Genomic DNA, 22,163 nt, shown 5'->3' on the forward strand with positions numbered 1-22,163 from the left:
TTTTTAGCGGAAAAGGATGTCACTCACTTTAAGGTTGCTTTATACTCACCATCATCTAATGGGTTAGTTGAAAGGGCTAACAGAGTGGTCAAAGATGCTATTCAAGTAGCTCTGTCATCAGGGAAAAAGGTTCAGGAGTTTGTTGAGGAAAAGTTGTGGTCATACAACATTTCACCACATTGTACAACAGGTATTCCGCCATTTTCCCTGTTGAGAGGTAGAAATGTTCACACTATGCTGTGCCCTAATTGGTTGCAGGATAGACAAGTTAAGAATATGCCCCAAGATATAAGTCTGGCATCACGAGTTATAGAAAAACAATCTTATATGAAAATGATGCATGATCAAAAGAAAAGTTTTAATGATGTTGATTTAAAAATTAATGATTGGGTTCTTATCAAAAACCCAAAAAGAGTGGCAAAAGGTTTGTCTAAATTCTCTTCTCCAGTGCAGGTTACTAATGTGAAAAAAGGGTCAGCACTCCTTGGTTATAAAGGGTGGTGGAATAAGAGATAACTTGTCCGACTTACTGATTCACAGGTTTCCTCTTTATTGAAATTATCCAAGCAACAGTTTGAACAATCTGATTGGACAACTTGGTTGCATGATTCTTCATCTAAGTTGGCTTTGCTTGGTTCTCAAGCGGAAGCTGTTGAATCTATGGGTGGACAGTTGGTTGATGAGGTACCTAATGATAGTGCGGGGCATGCATTGTCTTCACCCAATGTTTCGGATACATGTCCAAGAAGGTTGCCTGTGAGATTTAATGACTATGTTTTGTCTTAATAATTTCAATTTGTAATTGTTGTATCATCAGTTATCTTTTCACTTTTATTTGTTAGAAAGAGAGAAGTTGTAGTGTGCTGCATATGTTTAAATGCTCTCGCGCTGAAGGCGCGAGAGCTCGTATGTATTTGATTGTAGTTCTACGGTCTGGCTGCGAACGATGCGTGCCAGGATTCTACCAACGTTAATCAGTTGGTGGAGATCCTGGTACGCAGCGGGAGCGCTTGGCTGTGGGTGCCTTTGATACTTCATTAAATCTTACTAACAAAATATTACCTGCATACTTCCATCATTACACCTACCCACCCTATCCGGGTCCGTTGGTGACTCCGGCCCAGGTGCAAGAGTTTCTAGCCGCCATGGACCGCCTTTTCAGGCCTAGGGCTCCCGCCGGCGCGCCTTCGAGCCCCGCGGTCCCTATTGAGGACTCTTGCTTGCCACCAGCTCCACTGTGAATATGAGTGGGCGGAGGACTCGGAGGATGCAGGTGGCCTTGACCTCTCCTCTGAGCCTGGATTTATGTCTCCTCCTGCTGTCATGGAGGAGGGCGCCACGGGGGGGAAAACTCTAAAGCGGAACGTAGTCACCCTACCGTGTTAGCGGCAAAAGTAAAGCTTAAACTACAGTTCAGTATGATGATCCCTGAACATCGCTGCCCGGCCTCCGGGATGTGGGCTCATGAGCTGTGTACGGCTGTCTGAATGGCCACAGGATATGTGGCATTGTTATCAGCGATGCAGGCAAAGTAATAATGTATGCTGCTGCTATTATTGTTCTGCAATAAAAACGGTTTTACAAAAAAAAAAAATGGAGGAGGGCGCCACATATACTGTGGTGCTCCGTAGAGCAGCTGAGGCCCTTGACCTTGATCTGCCTACTGTCACTCCAAAGACGAACTCCTTACTGAAGTGTTTCAGCCGGCGGCAAGTTCTATGGAACCTCTGCTTCCGTTTAATGAGGCCTTGACGGATGTTTTGATGGGCACCTAGTCTAGGCCAGCCACAGGGTTTCCGGTGGATAAGAAAGTGGCCAGGCGTCATCGCCCGGCACCGGGTGACCTGGCATTTTTGACAAATCATCCGACTCCGGAGAGCCTGATCATTCAGGCCTCCACTTCCCAAAGTGCATTCCCTACCGCCCTGCCAGATGAGGAGTCGAAAAAGCTGGAGCAGTTTGGCAAGAAGTTATTTTCCTCTGCCAGTTTGGGGCTGCGGTCAGTCAACACCGCATGCCTCTTGGGCTGCTACTCTCACGCTGTGTGGGACACAGTGGCGCAGACACTGCCCCAGTGCCCGGAGGAGGTTCGGGCTATACTTTCCCAGGCTGTTGCGGAGGGGAAGGATGCCGCAAAGTTCGCCATTCGGTGTGGGCTGGACACCGCAGATTCTTTAGGGAGAGAGATCTCCACAAGAGTGGCCCTGCGTCGCCATGCCTGGCTGCGGTCCACTGGGTTTTCGGGGGGCGTCCAGAGTTCCGTCATGGACATGCCTTTTGATGGTACTTGCCTGTTTGGTGATAAGGCAGACAGTGCACTGGAGCATTTCAAGGACTCTCGGGCTACGGCCAAGTCCTTGGGTCTCTCCACCACATGCCCGGCTACGTCCTTTTGTGGCCAAGGTAGGGGCGCCCCTGCATGCTTGTTCAGCCAGAAGCCTGCGCAAAACCAAATTCAGCGCAGCCGTGGGCATGGAGGCCGCCATGGCGGCACAGGGGGCCACCGTGCGGATCAGTCCACCTCCGCTCCCGCATCATCCACCTCAAAGCTTTCCTAATCCGAGCTATGGGGTGCACCTCATGCCGGTGGGCGGCAGGATCCGACATCTCCTCCCCCACTGGTGTTCTGTCACTTCAGACAGATGGGTGCTGCAAATCGTCCAGAGGGGTTACTCTCTCCCCTTCAAGTCTACCCCCCCGAATCATGCCACCCGAGTTCCGCCGCATGTCGGGGATCACTTTGCGCTTCTCCAACAGGAAGTCATGGCCGTCCTGGCCAAGGGGGCCATCAAACGCGTTCCTGGGCCAGAAGCAGAACGTGGTTCTTATTCCCACTACTTTCTGGTCCCCAAGAAGGACAAAGGGGGCTTGCGCCCCATCTTGGACCTCAGGAACATCAATCGCTTCCTCCGGAAGGAGAAGTTCAAGATGTTGACTCTGGCTCAGGGATTGGCTGCCCTCGACCCTGGAGACTGGATGGTAGCGTTGGACTTGCAGGACACATATTTTCACATTCCCGTCCTGCCGGCCCACCAGCGTTACCTGCGGTTCACGGTAGGCCAGGAGCATTTTCAGTTTGCCGAGCTCCCCTTCGGCCTTACCAGCGCCCCTCCGGTGTTCACGAAAGTGATGGCCGTGGTCGCAGCTCATCTGCGCAGGTCAGGGGTGTCAGTCTTCCCCTACCTCGACGACTGGTTGTTGAAGGCATCACCACCTTCAGACTACGGCTGACCTGCATTTGCTGGGGTTCTCCATCAACGTGCCGTAGATGCACCTGAGTCCCTCTCAGAAGCTCCCCTTCATCGGAGCGGTTCTGGATTCGACGCGGTTTCGGGTTTATCCTCCCGAGCTGCGAGTCTGGGATATTTAGGCTATGATTACGATCTTTCAGCCTCTATCCCGGGTTTTAGTCAGGATGACCCTCCGGCTCCTGGGCCTGATGGCCTCCTGCATCCTGCTAGTGGAACATGCCAGATGGCATATGCGGGCTCTGCAGTGGGACCTGAAGTTCCAGTGGGCACAGCATCAGGGCAACCTGCCCGATCATGTCCAGATCTCGGAGGGCACTGCACGACAATTGCAGTGGTGGCTCACGTATCGCGATTGGGTCAATGGCAGATCCCTCTCCCTTCCCCAACCGGAGCACACAGTGGTGACGGATGCGTCCCTCCTGGGATGGGGCGGCCACTTGGGAGAGGCGGAGATCAGAGGCCTCTGGTCTCCGGTGGAGTCCCGGCTCCATATCAACCTTTTGGAGCTTCGGATGATCCGTGTATGACTGAAGGCATTCCTTCCCTCTGTCCGGGGAAGTGTGGTGCAGGTGTTCATGGACAACACCACCGCCATGTGGTATTGCAACAAACAGGGTGGGGTGGTGTCATGGACCCTATGTCAGGAGGCTCTGCGCCTCTGGACATGGATGAACATCAAGGCATTACCTTGGTGGTTCAACACCTGGCAGGTTCTCTGAACGCCAGGGCGGACAAACTCAGCCACCGGTGCTTGATGAATCACGAATAGCGTCTGCACTTGGATGTGGCGCAAGGTCTCTTTCTGCAGTGGGGAGAGCCTTGGTTAGATTTATTCGCCACCGAAGAGAACGCGCAATGTCATCAGTTCTGCTCGTTGGAATTTCCAAGGTGGCACTCGCTCGGCGACGCTTTTCGTTGCAAGTGGAGTTGCGGTCTATTGTACGCCTTTCCGCCTATACCACTTCTGCCCAGAATGCTGAAGAAGATTCGGCACGATTGGGCCCAAGTCATCCTTGTGGCTCCGGATTGGGCACGAAGATACTGGTATCCCGAGCTACACAGCATGGCGGTCGATCCCCCGATCCGTCTGCCTCTTCGGGAGGATCTTCTGTCGCAGCAGCAGGGGACGGTCCTCCACCCGGACCTGTCCAGCCTCCACCTCCATGCGTGGAGATTGAGCGGCGACAGTTGACAGCTTTCGATCTTCCTCCCACAGTCTGTGATGTCATTCTGGCTGCCAGGCGTCCCTCCACTAAGACGGTATACGCCTGCCGGTGGAACAAATTTGTGGTATGGTGCACTGCAAAGTCTGTGGATCCCCTTTCTGCCCCTCTTTCTGAGGTCCTTCTGTTCCTACTATCCTTGGCACAGCAGGGCCCTGCTCTGGGCACTATCAAAGGTTACTTTTCGGCCATCTCCACCTTTCTAAGGCTTCCAGATCAGCGTTCTCTCTTTAAGTCCCCGGTTGTTAACCGTTTCCTGAAAGACATTACACACATGTTTCCTCCCGTGCCTTTCATAATGCCTCAATGGGACTTAAATCTTGTCTTGACCTATCTGATGTTCGCTCATAACTGTCCTTTACGTCTTCTCACTCTAAAGATGGCTTTCCTGGTAGCTATCACCTCTGCCAGAAGAGTGAGTGGGCTCCAGGCTCTTTCTTCTAAACCTCCTTTCCTTTCTGTTCATCCGTACAAGGTGGTTTTAAGGACCCGTCCTTCTTCCTTGCCAAAGGTTGTCACGCCCTTCCACATCGGGCAGACATTCACTTTGCCCACCTTCTTTCCGCCTCCACATCCTTCAAAAGAGGAAGAGAGGCTCCACCGTCTGGATCCAAAACGTGTGCTCTCGTTCTATCTGAAGCGCACACAACAGTTCCGGGTGGATGACCAGCTCTTTGTTGGCTACGTGGGCGCCAAAAAAGGTTGGGCCGTGCACAAACGAACCATCTTTCGGTGGGTCGTTTTGTGCATCAAAGCGTGTTACTCCTGTGGGGCTGCCTTCCCATTCTACCAGGGCATCAGCAGCCACTACTGCCTTGGGACGCGGCGTTCCCTTGCAGGATATTTATCAGGCAGCTACATGGGCCTCGTTGCACACGTTTACCAAGCATTACTGCCTTGACAGTCAAATCCGGAGAGACAGCTTCTTTGGCCGTTCTGATCTCCGTGACTTTCTGGTGTAATCTATTCGCAGACCCACCACCAGGGTTGATATTGCTGGGGTATCTTTTCTAAGGTAAGGAATCTATCACTAAAGTGTCTCTTTCAGATGCACAAGTTACTACTTGTGTAACGATACATCTGTAAGAGACATTAGTTAGTGATAGATTCCTTACCGTCCCACCCATCCTCCCCGTTCTGCGAGCTGATTTCTAGGGTTAAGGTCATCCCTTTCAGGGCCCTAGTTTCATGGCATCAGTGGTCAGTTTCTTGCATAGCTCTGCGTTCCTGGCGTGGAAAGTTGTGTACAAAACTGACATCAGCGCGCATGGGTGGCGCCTAAGTAGTCTCCGTGACGTTATCTCGGCGCTTATGACGCCAGCGACGGATGCGGAGCCGCACGACGCCACCTACCGATGCGCAGGGGTACTGCTGACGAAAATCTTTCCTGATCCAGTCTGACGCCTGGGGATATTCTAAGGTAAGGAATCTATCACTAACTAATGTCTCTTACAGATATATCGTTACACAAGTAGTAACTTGTGCGACTGGACCCATTATAAGTACTAAGTTTATTACATGGTGCGGTCACACAGTCACCCTACATTATAAACCGCTTTCCTCACACCAGCATTGAAAACTGTTTTGATTATTTGAAGAAGTAATCTGATCCTTGTAAGATGGTATATGATTCCTCCCTACACCCTTCTTAAATTTTCTACCCCTTAAAACGGGAAAGCTACTGAGACTCTTGTTTTACCTGAAACCCATGTAACAGAATTTAGTAGAGATGAAAATTTCATCAGCAGACCAGAAATCACATGTTACTGGGCAAACTGAATTTTATAACCCTCTTCCTACAGACCAAGGGACATAGGGCCTTATCTAGAGTGTGACGAATTGGATACTCCGTCACAAACTTGGCAGATATCCCGTCTGCCATATTACAAGGGAATTATAGCCTACAGCACTTGTAGTACTTTGGATGGGATACCCTTCTTGTTTGTGACAGGGTATCCTGTCTCCCAAACTACAAATAAGGCCTTAATTGTTAACTACTGCCCAGTACTAAAGGAGTGAAAAAAGCACATCCATTCGTTGAAACAAAATGAACATTACTAAACAGTCAGGCAATGATAAAGGAGAGTTATATCATGCAGGGGTCACTTTCCTGTTCAGAAATCAAAATGTATTTTTCTGACCACCAGTAATGGATAGGGAGGGATGGCTGAAATCCCCCCCAAGTAAGTATATTATACATATAATTTTAATAAAATCAAAATGTCTTGGTTAACACTAGACCTAAAAATCCAGTCTGGACTTTATGACTCTTTAAGCTGACCTTAAACTGCTGGGGGATGCATGAGTGGTGAAAAAGAAGGAACAGTAGAGATGAAAGTAAATTAAAAGATTGAGGGGAGGAGGAAAGTGGTGGAACGGTCTTCTTCAAAATGGCATTGACCTACTGGCTCAAGTGAAAGTGCGTTGCAGGTACTGAGTCCTAGTCATTTGATAGGCAGGTCTGATGGGAGGGAGCAGGAAAGGTAAAGGGGGGGCGAGGTGAGCAGGAGAGGGCAAGGAGAGTACGAGAGAGGGAAGGGGACAGCACTGAAGCTGGAAGGATCGGAATCAATAATATATAATGGAGAATTAGAAATCATAAAGCTCAGTTTGAGAGATAATTGAGCAGCCATAGGAAGAAGCTGAGAGTCAAGAGATTGCATTCCCTCATCTTCAGCAGCACTCATATACAATGCTTAAAGACATATCTTCTGCAAAACACATTCATTTAACTTTCAGGCTAGTGCATTTCCACTGTTATGGAAGCAACAATCCATTATTGTATAGATGGTTTAGACTAGCCTAAAGTCTCCTTAAAGGTTGTCTATAAACTGGAGTGCTACCTGTTATATTCTGTATATGAGGAATGTTGGAGTGTTCCGTTCTAGAATAGAAGGGAATCCATGTTGACAGTTGCAGGTGAACTCCCTCCCGGTGAGACGTATGTTAACATAGCTCTTTCCTGCCCAGATTATTCACACTTTGCAGTTTTTTTCCAATGTAGATGAGCATTTTTAATTGCCGATTAATTCACAGATTGAATGTAGGCCGTGGCGGGCAAGCAGGGGCAAAAGTGACAAGGCTATAAAGGTTGACCTGTCAATGGCGTTAAAGTCCAGGGCCCCCAAAGAGTGCCAACTATGACAATGCAACTTTTCCTTCTCCACTGAATATTAAAGAGGCACTAGAAAATAAATTATTTAGGACAGTTAATGTAAAGTGATTGAGTTTTCAGATATTTTTCTAATATTGCTTTATTTTGTTCCATTTTTCAGCAGCAACATGATTTTGGAGGATTATAACATTATCACAGAGGATAACCAGGTATCAAACATTAGGAGTGAATTACCATTGTGATATTCTTAGCCACCATGTGCATTAACCTCTGCTTATTAATAATTCAACTAGTGGTAATTTGGCCAGAAATGTTTTTCCTATATAGTAGAGATTTGAGGATCCCAACTTCCTTCTCACTTAATGAATTAGGGATTGGAATATTTTTGTTTTTATGGTTACAGACTTAATCTGAAAACGATTTAAAACAGTTGTCTGATACTACAGCAGAGCAGAGCTAAGGACAGTCTACAAACAAACATGATTATTGAACAAGGGTGGCGAGTATTTAGCTATGTTTTTCCCCTCAGAGGTCTTCCTTTATCCCACTCAACTTGCAAAATAGTAGGGGGCGCATTGTACCATCATACTCCATGCCTTGCCCAAGAGCAGGACACAGATGTTCTTTCCATCCCTGCCTTGCAGAAGGATGTGGTGGTATGTTACCTGACAACTCCAATGCATTAATTTATTATGGATATTGATTTACCATTTACTCGCCTTCCAAAAATATTGAATGAAGCTAAAGTGCAGCGTAGTTTGTTACTATATGTCACTCCTCCCTCACCCTATTATTATGCGGATCTTACTCGTTGTACAGTATCTTTGAAGTCTACCTTCACTTGGTTATACGTATTGTGCACTAATAACTTTGGGTGCGCTTTACAAGCCTATATAGATAAAAATACATAATATAAATCTGATTTTATTTTGCAACATTTTTTAATACGGATATTACAAATAAACAGCTTTTAAAAACAGCAATACATAATGCGAAGTTATAAAGATTGAAATATGAGGATTAAAAATAATAAGAAATAAGCATGTTTCATCATAAATACATTCTATGAAAACTATTTCAGATCATTCAGGGGGGTTATATTGTATTGCAGTGATCAGTGGAAGCAACCAGCATTTCTGCCTCAGTTGTTGCAAGTGTATTATGCCATAACAAACCTTATGTTTTGTGAATCACTGATAAATGGGCATGATCAAGAAACTGTTTTGTTAAAGAAAATCCAAATAATTTGAATGTTGCCGTCTAAAGTTTCACATTTGGGAATATTGTATGCTTTACTTTTTAATGCCCAGTCAAACTAGAAAGTCACACAGAAACCTTGGGGCTACTGATTCGGTGTTTGCAGTTCGTTGTAAATACTTTTTGTACTATGATACGCATCAGTTATTCTTTGAAATGGAAACTAAGCAGATTTGTTGTGAAAAAACCTCTGGTAAAAGATTTCTGTCTTTTCAGGAACAACAGGCCTTTCAAGAACACAGAAATTCAAAAAAGGTATTAATTTCACATATTTGCAGTCTCATTGTCAATTTGAGCATTGCATTGAATTAAGCTGCAAATTATTCGTATACTGTATACGTGACTAGAAGGGTGTGCTGTCTAATTGACTTTCTGGTAGCATCTCAAAATATTTGCCCTTTTTGAAGTAGAGTCATCAGAAATTTCTACGTCCAACACATTCAGGCAATGCAAGAGGTTAATTTACATCACACACTCCCATGAAAATAAAGGAAATGAAGGGGAGAAGCTAATTCACAAGAGGCCACCTTACTATTGGGCCCAAATTAAGCACTAAAGAGCCACAACACAGAAATCCATAAAGCACACAATAACATTTAGCACAATAATTTATAGTTAGTGTTTTTACTGTTAAAAAGAAAAGTTATTTTAATTCACATGCTTCTAAAAACTAAACATGAAACTATACAATGAAGACCTAACCTGTCTAACCCTCCTGAATCAGAGATATGCCTTAGAAGGTCTATCCGTGTTAAAATTGTAAAGTCTATTCCTACATTGCTTTTCACATGTCTTTGTCACAGAGGTCTAAACCAAAGATTACAGGGACATTATAGTTAGGCTCATATTTCACTCATACAAAACCATATAAATTCAGCAGTTATAGTTACCTGAGCTAACTATACTTTATGCTCCGTAAAGCACTGCTTATAACCTCACATGATACATCACTCATGACATGGTCAGACATCACTGATAACGTCACTGATGACATCTCAAATGACATCGCTGATTATGTCACTGATGACATCATCCACAGAACCAATGACCCCCACTCACACCCTCATACAGCCTCTTATACAGCCACTCACACATCCATACAACCACTCACATGCCCATTCACAGACATATACAGTTACTCACCCACCCACTTACTCATCCATAGAGCCACTCATATACTCACACATCCACTGAGTCACTCATACAGCTAGTCATACGACCACTCACTCTCCCATACTGCTACTCACCCAACCACTCACTCACACATACAGGAACTCTCACAGCTACACACTTACCCATACAGCTACTCACATACATGCTTATTCACCCATACAGCCACTCACACCTACTCACTCACCAACACAGCATCTCAACACAGCCACTCAGCCACCGATATAGCCATTGACACACAACCCCTTAGCCATTCACACATCTATACAACTGCTCACACACCTGCTCACTCACCCATACAGCCACTCACACAGACACCCACTCTCCAGTACAGCCATTCACACTCCACACCAACTAACTTAACCAAACAGTCACTCAAACAGCCACTCACCCGCTTTCATACACATCAACCACTCGCACACACACCCCTACAATCACTGACACATTCATACAACTACTCACCCACCCATACGGCCGCCTACACAGCCACTCACACACCCAGAAAACGGCTCACAACCCATTCACAGACCCAGTCAGTCACATACCCACTGACAGACCAATACAACCACTCACACACCCAATGACACATCCATACAGCCACTATCACACCCACTCACATGCTCATACAGGCCTCCAGACACCCACTCACACACTGATAATCACACAGCCACTATGTCAGAAATAGTATCACTCAGTAGTACAGAAAGATTAGTAATGTAACTTAAGCAGTAGCTTAGTATATATCTTCAAATCTTAGAAACGTTCATGAAACGCTTACACTCACTAGATGATGTCATCAGTGATGCCACCAGTGATGTCACCAGTGATGTCACTGACCATGTCATTAGTGATGTAATAATATGTGAGGTCATAAGCAGTGCCTTGCAGGGGCGTAAGTTATAGTTAGCTCAGGTAACCATATCTGCTGAATTTCTATGGTTTTGTACAAGTGAAATCTGAGCCTAACTATAACGTCCCTTTTTGCAGTGAATATATATGCGTGTGTGTGTGTGTGAGTGGCTGTATTGGTGAGTGAATGTGTGTGAGTGGCTGTATGGGTTAGTGAGTGTAAGAGAGATTGTATGGGACAGTTGTGCTTGTCTCAGTGACTGTGTAGGAGAGTGAGTATATGAGTTAGATTTTGTATTGGTAAGTGAGTGAGTGTGAATAACTGTATGGGTGAGTACATGACTGTGTGAATGACTGTATGGGTGAGTCAGTAGGTGTGTGAGTAGCTGCATGGGTGACTGATTTATTGTGTGAGTGGTTGTATAGGTGTATGAGTGGGTGTGTAAGTGTTTGTATGTCTGTATGACTGAGTGGATGTATTGGTCGGTGAGTAGCCATATAAGTGGCTGTATATGTGAGTTACTGCTTGTATTAGTTGCTGTATTAGTGGGTTGATGTGTGAGTGGCTCTATGTATCAATTAGTTGGTGTGTGAGTATATGGGTCTGTGACAGGGTATATCAGTGGTTGTGTGGGAATGGGTGTATGGGAGTGTAAGTGGGTGTGTCAATGGTTCTGTGGATGATGTCATCTGTGATGTCATTTGACATGCCATCAGTATTGTCATCAGTGAAGTCATTTGAGATGCCATCAGTGATGTCATCAGTGATGTCACTGAGCATGAAAGGAGTGATGTAATATCTGATATCATAAACAGGGCAGCACGGGGGCATAAGTTATTGTTAGCTCAGCCAACTATAACTGCTGAATTACTCTGGCTTTGTATGAGTGAAATGCAAGCCTAACTATAACATTCCTGTAACCTTTGGTTTTTTCAGTGAATTTCTACTTTTTTGATTTCTATGTCCTATCTATAACGTCCCTGTAAGATTTGATTTTTTCAGTGAATTACAATGTTTTTATGAACTTTAACCCCTTGAGTGCCCATGACGAGATAGTCTCGTCATGGGCCGCGGTTGCGCTGTGCCCATGACGAGACTATCTCGTCATGAACCCCGCCCGCTAATTCAACGCCCGGCACAGGGCGGGGCACACAAGGGGTTAAGTAATTTAATGACTTTACATTAATCTAACCATCGCTGAAGGCCTATGCACAGTGGGGGTTGGTCGCAGGGGCTGCAGCCAACCTCCTATTGGTACTGAACCCAACGCCTTGCACAGCCTTCAGGTGTGCTTGACAGCGGTTGGTCGCAGGGCCTGGGCTACTGCCAGGCCCTGCGGCCTACCCTCTATAAGCACCCAACCCCATGCCACACAGGGTTAATTTTAGTAAGCTGCCCATCATCCTGGTAAAAGCACAGGAAAACATTGCATACTGCTAATTTATATGGGGCGGGACCAAATGGGCGGGCTTGTAGGAAAGTTTACATACCTCTAGTCTGTAAAAGTTTAGAAGACGATCTCTGGTCTCAGCATGACATGTCAAGAAAGAACCCCTCGTGCTCGAGAAAAGCAAGGATGCCAACACCTCCATCAAGGATTACAAATTACATTTCACAATGGAAATGCAGACAAAACACACTTGCTTTGCCTTAGCTATGACCACAAAGTTAGTATGATTAGTACTTTACAGAAGTGGGGCCTCAACTTGGGAACCTGCTTTGTTGTACCATAGGGACGGAGGCAGGGCCCGGCCTTTCATTTTTTTGATAGGGAAGGGCAGCCCGTGGCCCCTCTCCCTGGCCAATTTCAGCCCGTGGACCCCATCACCCAGGGCCTATCCTTTAATAAATGGGGGGATCCTCCTCCCTGTGCTGAATTCCGCCCCGGGTGATGGGTTCCCATCACCCGGGGCCCGACCTTTACATTATTATATTTTATTAGGGGAGGGGGCCGCATGGCCCACCTCCCCTGGATGATTTTGGCTCCGTGGACACCATCCCCCATCCCCCGGTGTCCGGCCATGCTTCTTTGGGAATGCCCTGGACACCCAGTCTGCACTTGGACCACGGGGGGAGCCTCAAGGCCCCCGTGATCCCTGCCGGCTCCCTGCCTTCTGCAGGAGCCGGCATTGCTTTCACAAACTTAAGACAGACTTAAGACAGACTTAAGAAAGACTTAAGTTAGGATTTTGTCTTAAGTCTGTCTTAAGTTTGTCTTAAGACAAACTTTAGACAAAATTCTAACTTCTGTGAATACTAAAAGTAGTAAGTTTAGGATTTTGTCTTAAGTTAGTTCTGTGATTCGGCCCCTATAACATGACTTTAACCATTGTAGCCACTGTGGAGTTATACGCGAGTCAGAGTTTCTATAGGAAGAACAGTTTTTGTTTTGCTAATAACTTTGGTGCCATTTGCCGAATCTTCACAAAACTTTCCTAAAAAAGTTCATCCACCTCAGTTGTTTCCTGTAAAATTTCAGGGTGATCCATCAAGCTGGGGCCAAGAAAAAGGTTTGAAATTCCCATATATTGCATGTTCATCACAAGTTAACAATAATAAATAAAACCAATTTGAATAGACAAGTGATTTTTTTCAATAATTTTTTCGCTGCCCACAGGGGAAAGGAGGAAGATTTTACAGGAGTGAGCAAGATCACAAGATGTGCAAAGCATTTTCACTAGGTGTGGCGTATTCATCAACATTTGGAGGCATGTCTACACTGACTGGCACATCCACAAACCTCATATTTATCGAGCAATTTGAAATGTAAGTATTTATGGTAAAAAGTGTACATTGGACTGGAGTGCAAGTTCATATGTACTTAAACATAAAATCATATGAAAACTGAATAGAGAATAAAATAGTTTCCAAGTGAAGTGCATTATGTGAAGGTCTTTTCTTTTTTTTTTTTTTTTTTTTTTTTGAAAAAGTTTTATTAAGCAATAATTCGGTTACAAGTACGGGCCTACAACCACCCGGGCCGGCCGCTAGGTACAGAAGGAAATCTACACATATCAAAGCTACAATCAGTTCCCAGGGCACTGCCCTGCAGTGGCTCCAGATAGTTCTCGAGGAACAGGAAGCGTAAGTCCAACAATCACAAAAACAAAAGGACAAACAATACACAACAAAAGGCGAGTTATGAGGGAAACCAGTACGGGTCAGGCTCCCCCCGGGAAACTCCAGTCAGGACAATTGAGCAAACCGCTAAAGAGAGGAGTACCGGGAGGCCGGGGACGGAGGGGGGGGGGGGGGGAGGGGGTCAAGGAAGATGAACGTCCATATGTAGTTGTTCCAGAAGGCGCCAGGAGCCATCAAGGGTCAGGGGGACATGGCGATATCAGTATCTACCAGGGGGGGTGTACAGATGCCTCCGCGATACGCGTTCCATTGCCCCCAAATTCTACCCCATGCCCCCGGCTTGCCACGGGCCACATACACAGTCTTCTCCCTAAACATACACCAGTCCATATTCTCCTTCCATACTGACACGGTGGGCGGCCGTTGAGCGCCCCAAAGTTGCGCTATGTCCCTCTTGGCAATCATGTTCCCTAGGGCCGCCCACCGAGTCTGAGCCGCGCTGTAGTCATTGGGCTCCCACACATTCAGGACACAGCGACGCACCTCCGGCAGCAGCACAACCCCGGTGACCTGTCCCATAACCGTGTGGACCCGGCGCCAGTAGTCCGCCACCTCGCGGCACTCCCAAAGGATATGAAGAAAGGTGGCGCTGAGCCCACAGCCTCGCTTACAGAGCCCGGCGCCGGAAAATCCCATCGAGACCAAGCGCGGACCCGTCACATACACCCGGTGGAGAATCTTGAGCTGTACCAACCGAAGACGAGCCGGAATGGCAACCTCCTTGGGGGACGACAGTGCAGACTGCCAATCTTCGTCGTCCAATTCCACCCCGTCCCCAGTCCAAGCCTCCCGAAGGCGAACAAGAAGGTCCGCCCGGTGATTAATTAATTTTTTATAAATTAAAGAAATAGTACTATCAGGGACATGTCCATCAAGTATGCGGTCCTCGAGGGGCGAGGAAACAGGGATCTTGGTCCCCTCCCCGAAGACCGAGAGCAGGGCGTGTCGAACCTGGGCGTAGCGGAAAAACTCCCTGTCGGTCAGCTCGTATTCGGCCTGGAGCACCGCGAAAGTCTTTACCGCGCCCTTGTGCCACAGGTCTCCCACTTTGCTGATACCAATCGTGTCCCACTGGTCAAACCCCTTCGTGGTCCACAAGCTACCCAGGCGGTCGGAAGCAAACAAGGGAGTAGCACATGTTAATCGCTCACTCCAGCCCATGGCCGCAGTGGCAGCCCTCCAGGTCCGCACCGCAATCTTAGTAGGACCCGTAAGGGTCCGGCCAGCCAGGCGGGAATAAAGTGCCCTGTTGTAGTTCCCGCCGGGAAGCAGGAACTTGTCCATCTCATACGCCGGATTCAAGCCGGGCGCATACGTGGCGTGGTTAATGGCAGATAGCTGCGAGGCCCAATAGTACCTGCGAATGTCAGGAAGCGCGATGCCCCCGTCATACCAGGGGAGAGTGAGCTTGGCAAGAGCAATACGCGCCCGCCCGTCCCACACCAGTCTCCTCTGCAGGCTCTCCACCTCCCGAAAGTAGACCACTGGGATAACATCGAAGGAGTTCTGGAGTGCATAGAGGAACCTGGGAAGGGACATCATTTTAAACAGCGCGGCCCGACCCAGCGGGGACAGGGGGAGCCTGCACCACCGGGCCGTGTCCTCCCGCAGCCGCCGAAGTGGACGCAGGAGATTCTGCTCATAGCGAGCCACCGGGTCCAGCGAAACGTATATCCCCAGGTACTTAAAGCCGCTCAGAGATATCTGAATCGGGAGCCGAGGCGGCAGGAGAAAAGGACCACCAGAGATGGGATAAATGCAGGATTTGGACCAATTGATCGTGAGACCCGAATTGTTCCCAAAGGAGGTCAGAACGTCAAAGAGGACGTTGAGTGACTGCCGCGGTGAGGTGAGATACAGGAGAATGTCGTCCGCATACAGCGAGACCCGATCTTCGAAGCCCGGGCCCCACCGGATCCCTCTAAGCGAGGGCTCCCAACGGAGCCAGGCAGCGAGTGGCTCCAGGGCGAGAGCAAAAAGCAACGGGGACAACGGGCACCCCTGCCTCGTGCCCCTGCCGAGGGCAAAGGGCCGAGAGACCCGCCCATTCACCACCACTTGAGCCATGGGTCCCGTGTAAAGGAGCCTCACCCAGCCAATAAATCCCTCTCCAAAGCCGAATTTATCCAAGACGGCCCAGAGGAATGGCCACTCAATAGTATCAAAGGCCATCGTGGCATCCAAAGAAACCAGCACGGCCGGTTCGGAGAGGAGCTCCGCCCTGGCAAGAGCACCGTGAAGACGCCGCAAGTTAAGAGCGGTGTTGCGGTGCGGGATAAAGCCGCATTGGTCCGGATGAATAAGGTCGCACACGACACTCAACAGTCGATTGGCCAGGACTTTCGCCAGGATTTTGGGCTCCGCATTGAGCAGTGAAATGGGCCGGTAAGAAGTACAGCGGTCTCGCGGCTTGCCCTCCTTGGGGATAACGACTATAGTGGCCAAGCGCTGGTCGGCCGGAAGGGAACCCGCCGCGAGAGAGTCGCGGAACATGCGGCTGAGGAAGGGCGCAAGCTTATCGGGACGCAATTTGTATAGTTCAATGGGCAAACCGTTAGGACCCATAGCCTTGCCCGAGCGAAGGGAACGGATCGCGGTCGCTATTTCATCCGACGACAAGGGAGCGTCCAGCCGCTCCCGGTCCTCAACGGACAGGCCGGGCAGAGCAATATCTCTCAGTAGGAGGCGAGAGTCAGCCTCATCCCTGTCAGTCACCGGGGAGTACACCGCCCGGAGGTGGTCAGCGAAACATTCCACAATCTCATCCGGCTCAGTCACACACACACCGTCAGCAGCACGCAACTCGGGGACCACACGATTCACTCTCTCCTTTTTGTCCAGCCACGCGATCAACTTTCCCGCCTTGTCCCCCGCGTCATACAACCGGCCCTGCTGCTCCCTATACATAGTTTTGGCCGCGTCAGTGACCAGGGACCTATATTCGAACTGTTTCAGGCTAAGGGCATGTAGCCCGTCCGGAGTAACATTCGCCTCCAGGGCCGACTCCAACCCCGAGATGTCAGTCTCCAGCTTCACCACCGCCTCGCTCCTAACCTTCTTGGCCACCACTATCTGGGCGAGGGCGTGTCCGCGTATCACAGTTTTAAAGGCTTCCCAAAGGGACAACGCAGACGACACCGACCCCTCGTTTTCACTGAAGTATTGGTCCATGGCCCTAACCAGGCTGTCACGAGTCGCAGGGTCCCGCAGGTACCAAGGGTTAATAGGAGCTACCCGCCCTGCAGACCGCGACCCGGTGTCAAAGAGAAGCCACAGCGGAGAATGGTCGGAGATACCACGCGCCAAGTGTCTGACCTCTCGAATCCGACCAGTCTGCGCCGCGGGCATAAGGAAGTAGTCCAGCCTAGAGAGACTCCCATGCGCCCCCGAATGAAAGGTGAACTGACACTGGGTCGGATGCATTAGTCTCCAACTGTCCACCAAGCCGAAGGTCTCCAACATCCCACCCAGCCACGACTGGGCAGCGGGGAGGGTCCTCGGTGGGTGACGATCCAGTTCACCCGAAACCACAGAGTTAAAGTCCCCGCCCATGAGCAGGAGGCCGTCCGGAAGGTCAAGCAGCATTCGACCCAAGTCAGTAAAGGTGGAGTTCTGGAGACCCGGGGGGACGTAGACCGAAACCAGGGTAAGGGGCTGCCCCTCCCACCTCCCAATCAAACACACATAGCGCCCTCTGTCATCCGAGACTATCCTCGTGATCTCCACCGGAAGGGAGGTTCGCAGGAGAATGCCCACCCCCCTGGAGCCTGTTGTGAAACCAGAATGGGCTACAAGGCGGTATCCCCCCCTGTTCATCGCATGGCAGACATTGCCGACCAAGTGCGTCTCCTGGAGAAACACCACATCAGGAGTCACACGACGCAAATATTGCAGTACAACACCCCGCTTAATACGATCCCCCAACCCATTGACGTTCCATGACATAAGCCTCAACCCGTCTCCCCCCATCCCCTCCAATAGATCAAGAGGCCCCCAGCCCGCAGCACGGTTCCCAAATATGGACAAAAATCAATACCTCGCCCTGTAAACAAAAAACACACAACAAAACAACCCCCCTTCCCCCCCAACCCCACCCCAAGTCCAACTCCCCCCACCCTGCACCCCTGCGGGCCAATGACCCCCCCCAACTTGCAGTGTGCCTGTCGCCCCCCTAACCCCATTCTACAAAAAGACCCCGGAGGAGGAAAGGGACCCGAACCCGCCCGCGCCCCTCACGGGTCCTGGTAAAACACAGTATGCAAAAGAAGTAAGACCCAACTGTACAGTGCAAAACCGCAAAAGCAAGGACCAAGTGTCAGTCTAAGGGGACCCGTCACCTGCGGTGCCCCCAGAGGGCCCGGGCCGGCCACCCCCGTCCGGCAGCGAGTCCAGCCAGTCACTTGCGGCCACAGGAGAGTCAAAAAAGGCTGTCCGCTCTCCATGCTCCACTCGGAGTTTCGCCGGGTAGATCATCGAATACTTCAGGCCCAGCCCGCGGAGACGGCGCTTCACCCCTTGGAATCCCATCCGCTGTTTCTGGACCAGTTGCGTGAAGTCCGGATAAAAATTGATGGTCGAGTTCTCGTAGCGGACCGGGCCACGGGTCCGTGAAGCCTGCAGAATAGCGTCGCGGTCCCTGTAGTGGAACAGTTTAGCCACGATAGGCCTCGGGGGGGCCCCCGGCCGCGGCCGGCCGCCCGGAACTCGATGGGCCCGCTCCACGGCGAAGAATTTACTTAGGCCAGCCGGGGACAGCTGTTGCAGGATAAGTTCCTCGACCACGAGGTCCACCGGGCGGCCGTCTGAGGACTCCGGTACACCAATGATGCGGATGTTGTTGCGTCTGGCCCGTCCCTCGAAGTCCTCAAGCCGCCGGGCCATATGGTCGTTGAACACTCTAATGTCCCCAAGCGCGGCCCGCAGATCCGACACCTCCGCACCCAGGGTGGAGGTCCGTGTATCAAGGGCCTGGACCTTCTCGTTGGTTTTGGAGAGGTCGGCCCGAATCAGGGTGACATCGATTGCGACAGTGTCGATCTTACGGGCCAGGGCCTCATATTGCGTCGCGATGGTTTCCCTGATGCCCTCGATGGCGCCCATAATGTCCTGCAGGGAAAGTTCCGCAGAGATGGTCGTGCCTCCCCCCGCAGCATCCGGGGAGAGGCCAGTAGCGCCAGGGGGCCCCCTGCCCTGGGTGTAGCGGTCCATGTTGTTGCTCTGGACCGCTCCCCCGCGCAGAGAAGCCTTGGTCTTGCGCCCCTCCGGACCCCCCCTGCCCGCCATGCGAGCGCAGTCTCTCAATGGGACCTCCGATCAAAAGGTTTGCGGGCGCCAGCAAAAGGACCACAAACTGCCGATGTGGGGGTCGGAGGCGTCAGGCCCACCAGTAGCAGATGGAAGCAAGCCTCGGGCAGAGGCCCAGGAGGCACCTCGCCACCTTGAGCACGCACGCCAGCCGATCTCCTGAAGGCCAAAATCGAAACCGAAAGCGCTGACTCGGCAACTGGCACCGCGCTGAGGCCGCTGTTGTTCAATCGCAGCCCGGCCCCACGGGTCACCTTCACCCCGGCCACCTCCGCCGGGTGGGTCCCAAAAGTTCCGACGACGACAACTCAGGATTCCCAGGTCCAATTAGAGTTTTAAAAAGAGATATATGATCAGCTGGTCTTCATCTCCCAAATTCCATAAACCAAATCAGGATAATCTCAGGATATATTCCGAGGAGCAGAAAGGGTCCGGGGAGCCCTGTGCTCACGCGACCATCTTAGATGCGCGCTAGGCTCCTCCTCGTGAAGGTCTTTTCTAAATATTCTTGGGAATAGGAGGAGGGTAAATTTGCTTGGGTACACATTGGTCATATTCACTAATAGTCTAAAATCTATCTTTATGTAATATACATGTGAATAAACCTCAGAGAAATCCTAATTGACCATAGCTCCAAGTCCTAACTTTTCTATATTGAAAAACTGAATTTCATTCCTTACTCTTTTTCAATGTTTTATTTATTTACTCGATTAAAAGAGGCCAGTAATGGTTAAATTGCCAAAGAAAGGCAGATTTGTCATTCAATTTACAGTTGCACCCTGCAAATAAATGGCCATTTTGAGTTTTTCCAATCGCTCTGCTGAGCTACTGCGCAGAGGTAATTCTGATGGTCATGGTAGGGGGACCATCTATCCAGGCCAGTGTGAGTAATCTACCACCATGTCTAGCAGAGTTAACCATTGTGTAAACCCACTGCAAAGTTTGTGGCAGACATTTATGGAAAGATAAATACACCATCTTTAATTACATAAACCATTCAAAGGAGTTACATACATTCTTCAGTCCTGGTTTGAGACCATAGACATGAATCTTCTGACAAATTTACCTGTGCTTTAATATCTGTGAAGTTGTGATTGATGTCCAGACATTCAGTGCAGAGGTTCAGTTCCCGGTCAACCCAGTATTTCTATCATGGGAGTCTTATTATGCTCCATCCTCAGCAGTATCATGAATTTGCGGAGGTTGACAAGACCATCTCACTGCTACTAGTTAGAGGTTGGTTGCATCAATTCTCCTAGTTTGCCTTTATTACCACTCCGTGTGTTTTTTAAACTAAGAAAGCCTGCTCCAACAGCTTTAGTCAGCTCCCTCAAGATTTGAGTCCATTTCTAAGCAAAATTTCCAGGGACACAACTGAGCTCAAGGCATTGATTGATAAAGCATGTATTTTTCAAGGCCAACCCCTTCAATGCCCACGGGGACCAGGGTCTATGCTATTTATATGCAGTACAGTGTCCACCATGGGACTCTTTGGAGTCTTGACTCATAGCGTCTATAATTTTAAAAACGATCTATATAGTTGAACAACGTGTCTCGACTTAGCATAATCCTTGAAAGATGGAAGCACACACTGGCAGACTGAGACATGCCCAATGGTAGTGGTGGTGACATTGGCACTACACCTTGAGCATAGTGTCCCACTGCAATATCCCACAGAACATCTAGACAAGTCCCCAGTTGATCGATTGCTTGATCAGTGGATAGATATTTCTTGGTAATAAGTCAGACGACTATTGTCCTGAGGAGACCCCGAGATTCTACAGGGGTCGAAATGTCGACAAATGGTTTCACTTGATTATTTTGAGAAATAACTGTTTCACATGCTGTAATGGAATATACATGTGTTTTCCCTTGTAAATACATAACCAGTGAACTTTTACATTTTTCTTCTTATGTGTATATTTTGATATATCGCTGTCACACTTGAGCACTGCTTCGTATGCATTTACGTTATTCACTATATTATTATCTGCATATAGAACATTTTTGCAAATAATACAACAATTATCACAGAAATCAGTGTCAGTATATATTTTCCTTGATCATTGTTTTCACTCATGTTGATATAAAGATTACCAAAGTGCATAGGTACCACTTGGTGTTTAGAAATACTACATTGAATGGAGCCTGCCCCGAATTGGTATAAGAGGATGGCTTATAGTAGTCTGAAAAGAGTCCCGCAGTGGACACTGTTTTGCATATAAATTGATTGATAAAACAGCAGCATATTTTAAGAACACCCCGGACAAAGGAACATAAAAGTGTTTTATTTAGTGTTTCCTAGATAGTCACTCCATCTGGAGATGAGATGCCAATACTGGATTTAAAAGAGGAAAATTACTTTTATTGGCTTTTCAAGATTACTTCCGTGCATAATTTCTTTATTTTCAATAGGGGACTTACTCAATGCATTAGATTATGAGATAAATACTTGCGTATCCAGATCCCTTCTCAATGTAAGTGTTTCTTCATTCTGTGGGTGGACCATCAACATTTCCAATTAAATGTCCTGGCAAATGTGAAAGTGGTTTTAGTGGCTCCCAGGTGACGTCTGAATGCATTGATTTGCTTTCCCTTGGTGGCTGTCAACCGAAGTACAGTCCTTCCTGTCAGTGTTCTTTTCTATTTGCTCTCCACCTCTTCGGTGGGACTCCAGAGAAGTGGGTGGTCAATGGAGGTAGGCACATGTATTCAGGATTCCTGACGTTTGGCAACTCTAGCAATGTATAATCGCCACTTTTACAGTGGTTCTTCTTTGTGTGTAACCCCAGGGTTCAAGTCTTGTCACTGTGATCCCTTTTGGATCCATGATGTTTTATGGAATAATTTGT

General features: G+C 48.6%; 1 protein-coding gene across 1 annotated transcript in view; it reads left to right on the forward strand.

Moving 5' to 3' along the window:
• LOC146857670 (solute carrier family 13 member 1-like) overlaps positions 1–22,163 on the forward strand; it is a 521,802-nt gene that overhangs the window by 281,683 nt on the left and 217,956 nt on the right. The window contains exons 6-8 of the mRNA XM_085648250.1: positions 7,750–7,798; positions 9,063–9,101; positions 13,484–13,632. Of these exons, the coding sequence (XP_085504376.1) occupies positions 7,750–7,798; positions 9,063–9,101; positions 13,484–13,632 (237 nt within the window). The remainder of the gene's footprint in view (positions 1–7,749; positions 7,799–9,062; positions 9,102–13,483; positions 13,633–22,163) is intronic.

The sequence above is a fragment of the Triturus cristatus genome, chromosome 3_2, assembly GCF_964204655.1.
Source record: "Triturus cristatus chromosome 3_2, aTriCri1.1, whole genome shotgun sequence".
Classification (NCBI taxonomy): domain Eukaryota; kingdom Metazoa; phylum Chordata; class Amphibia; order Caudata; family Salamandridae; genus Triturus; species Triturus cristatus.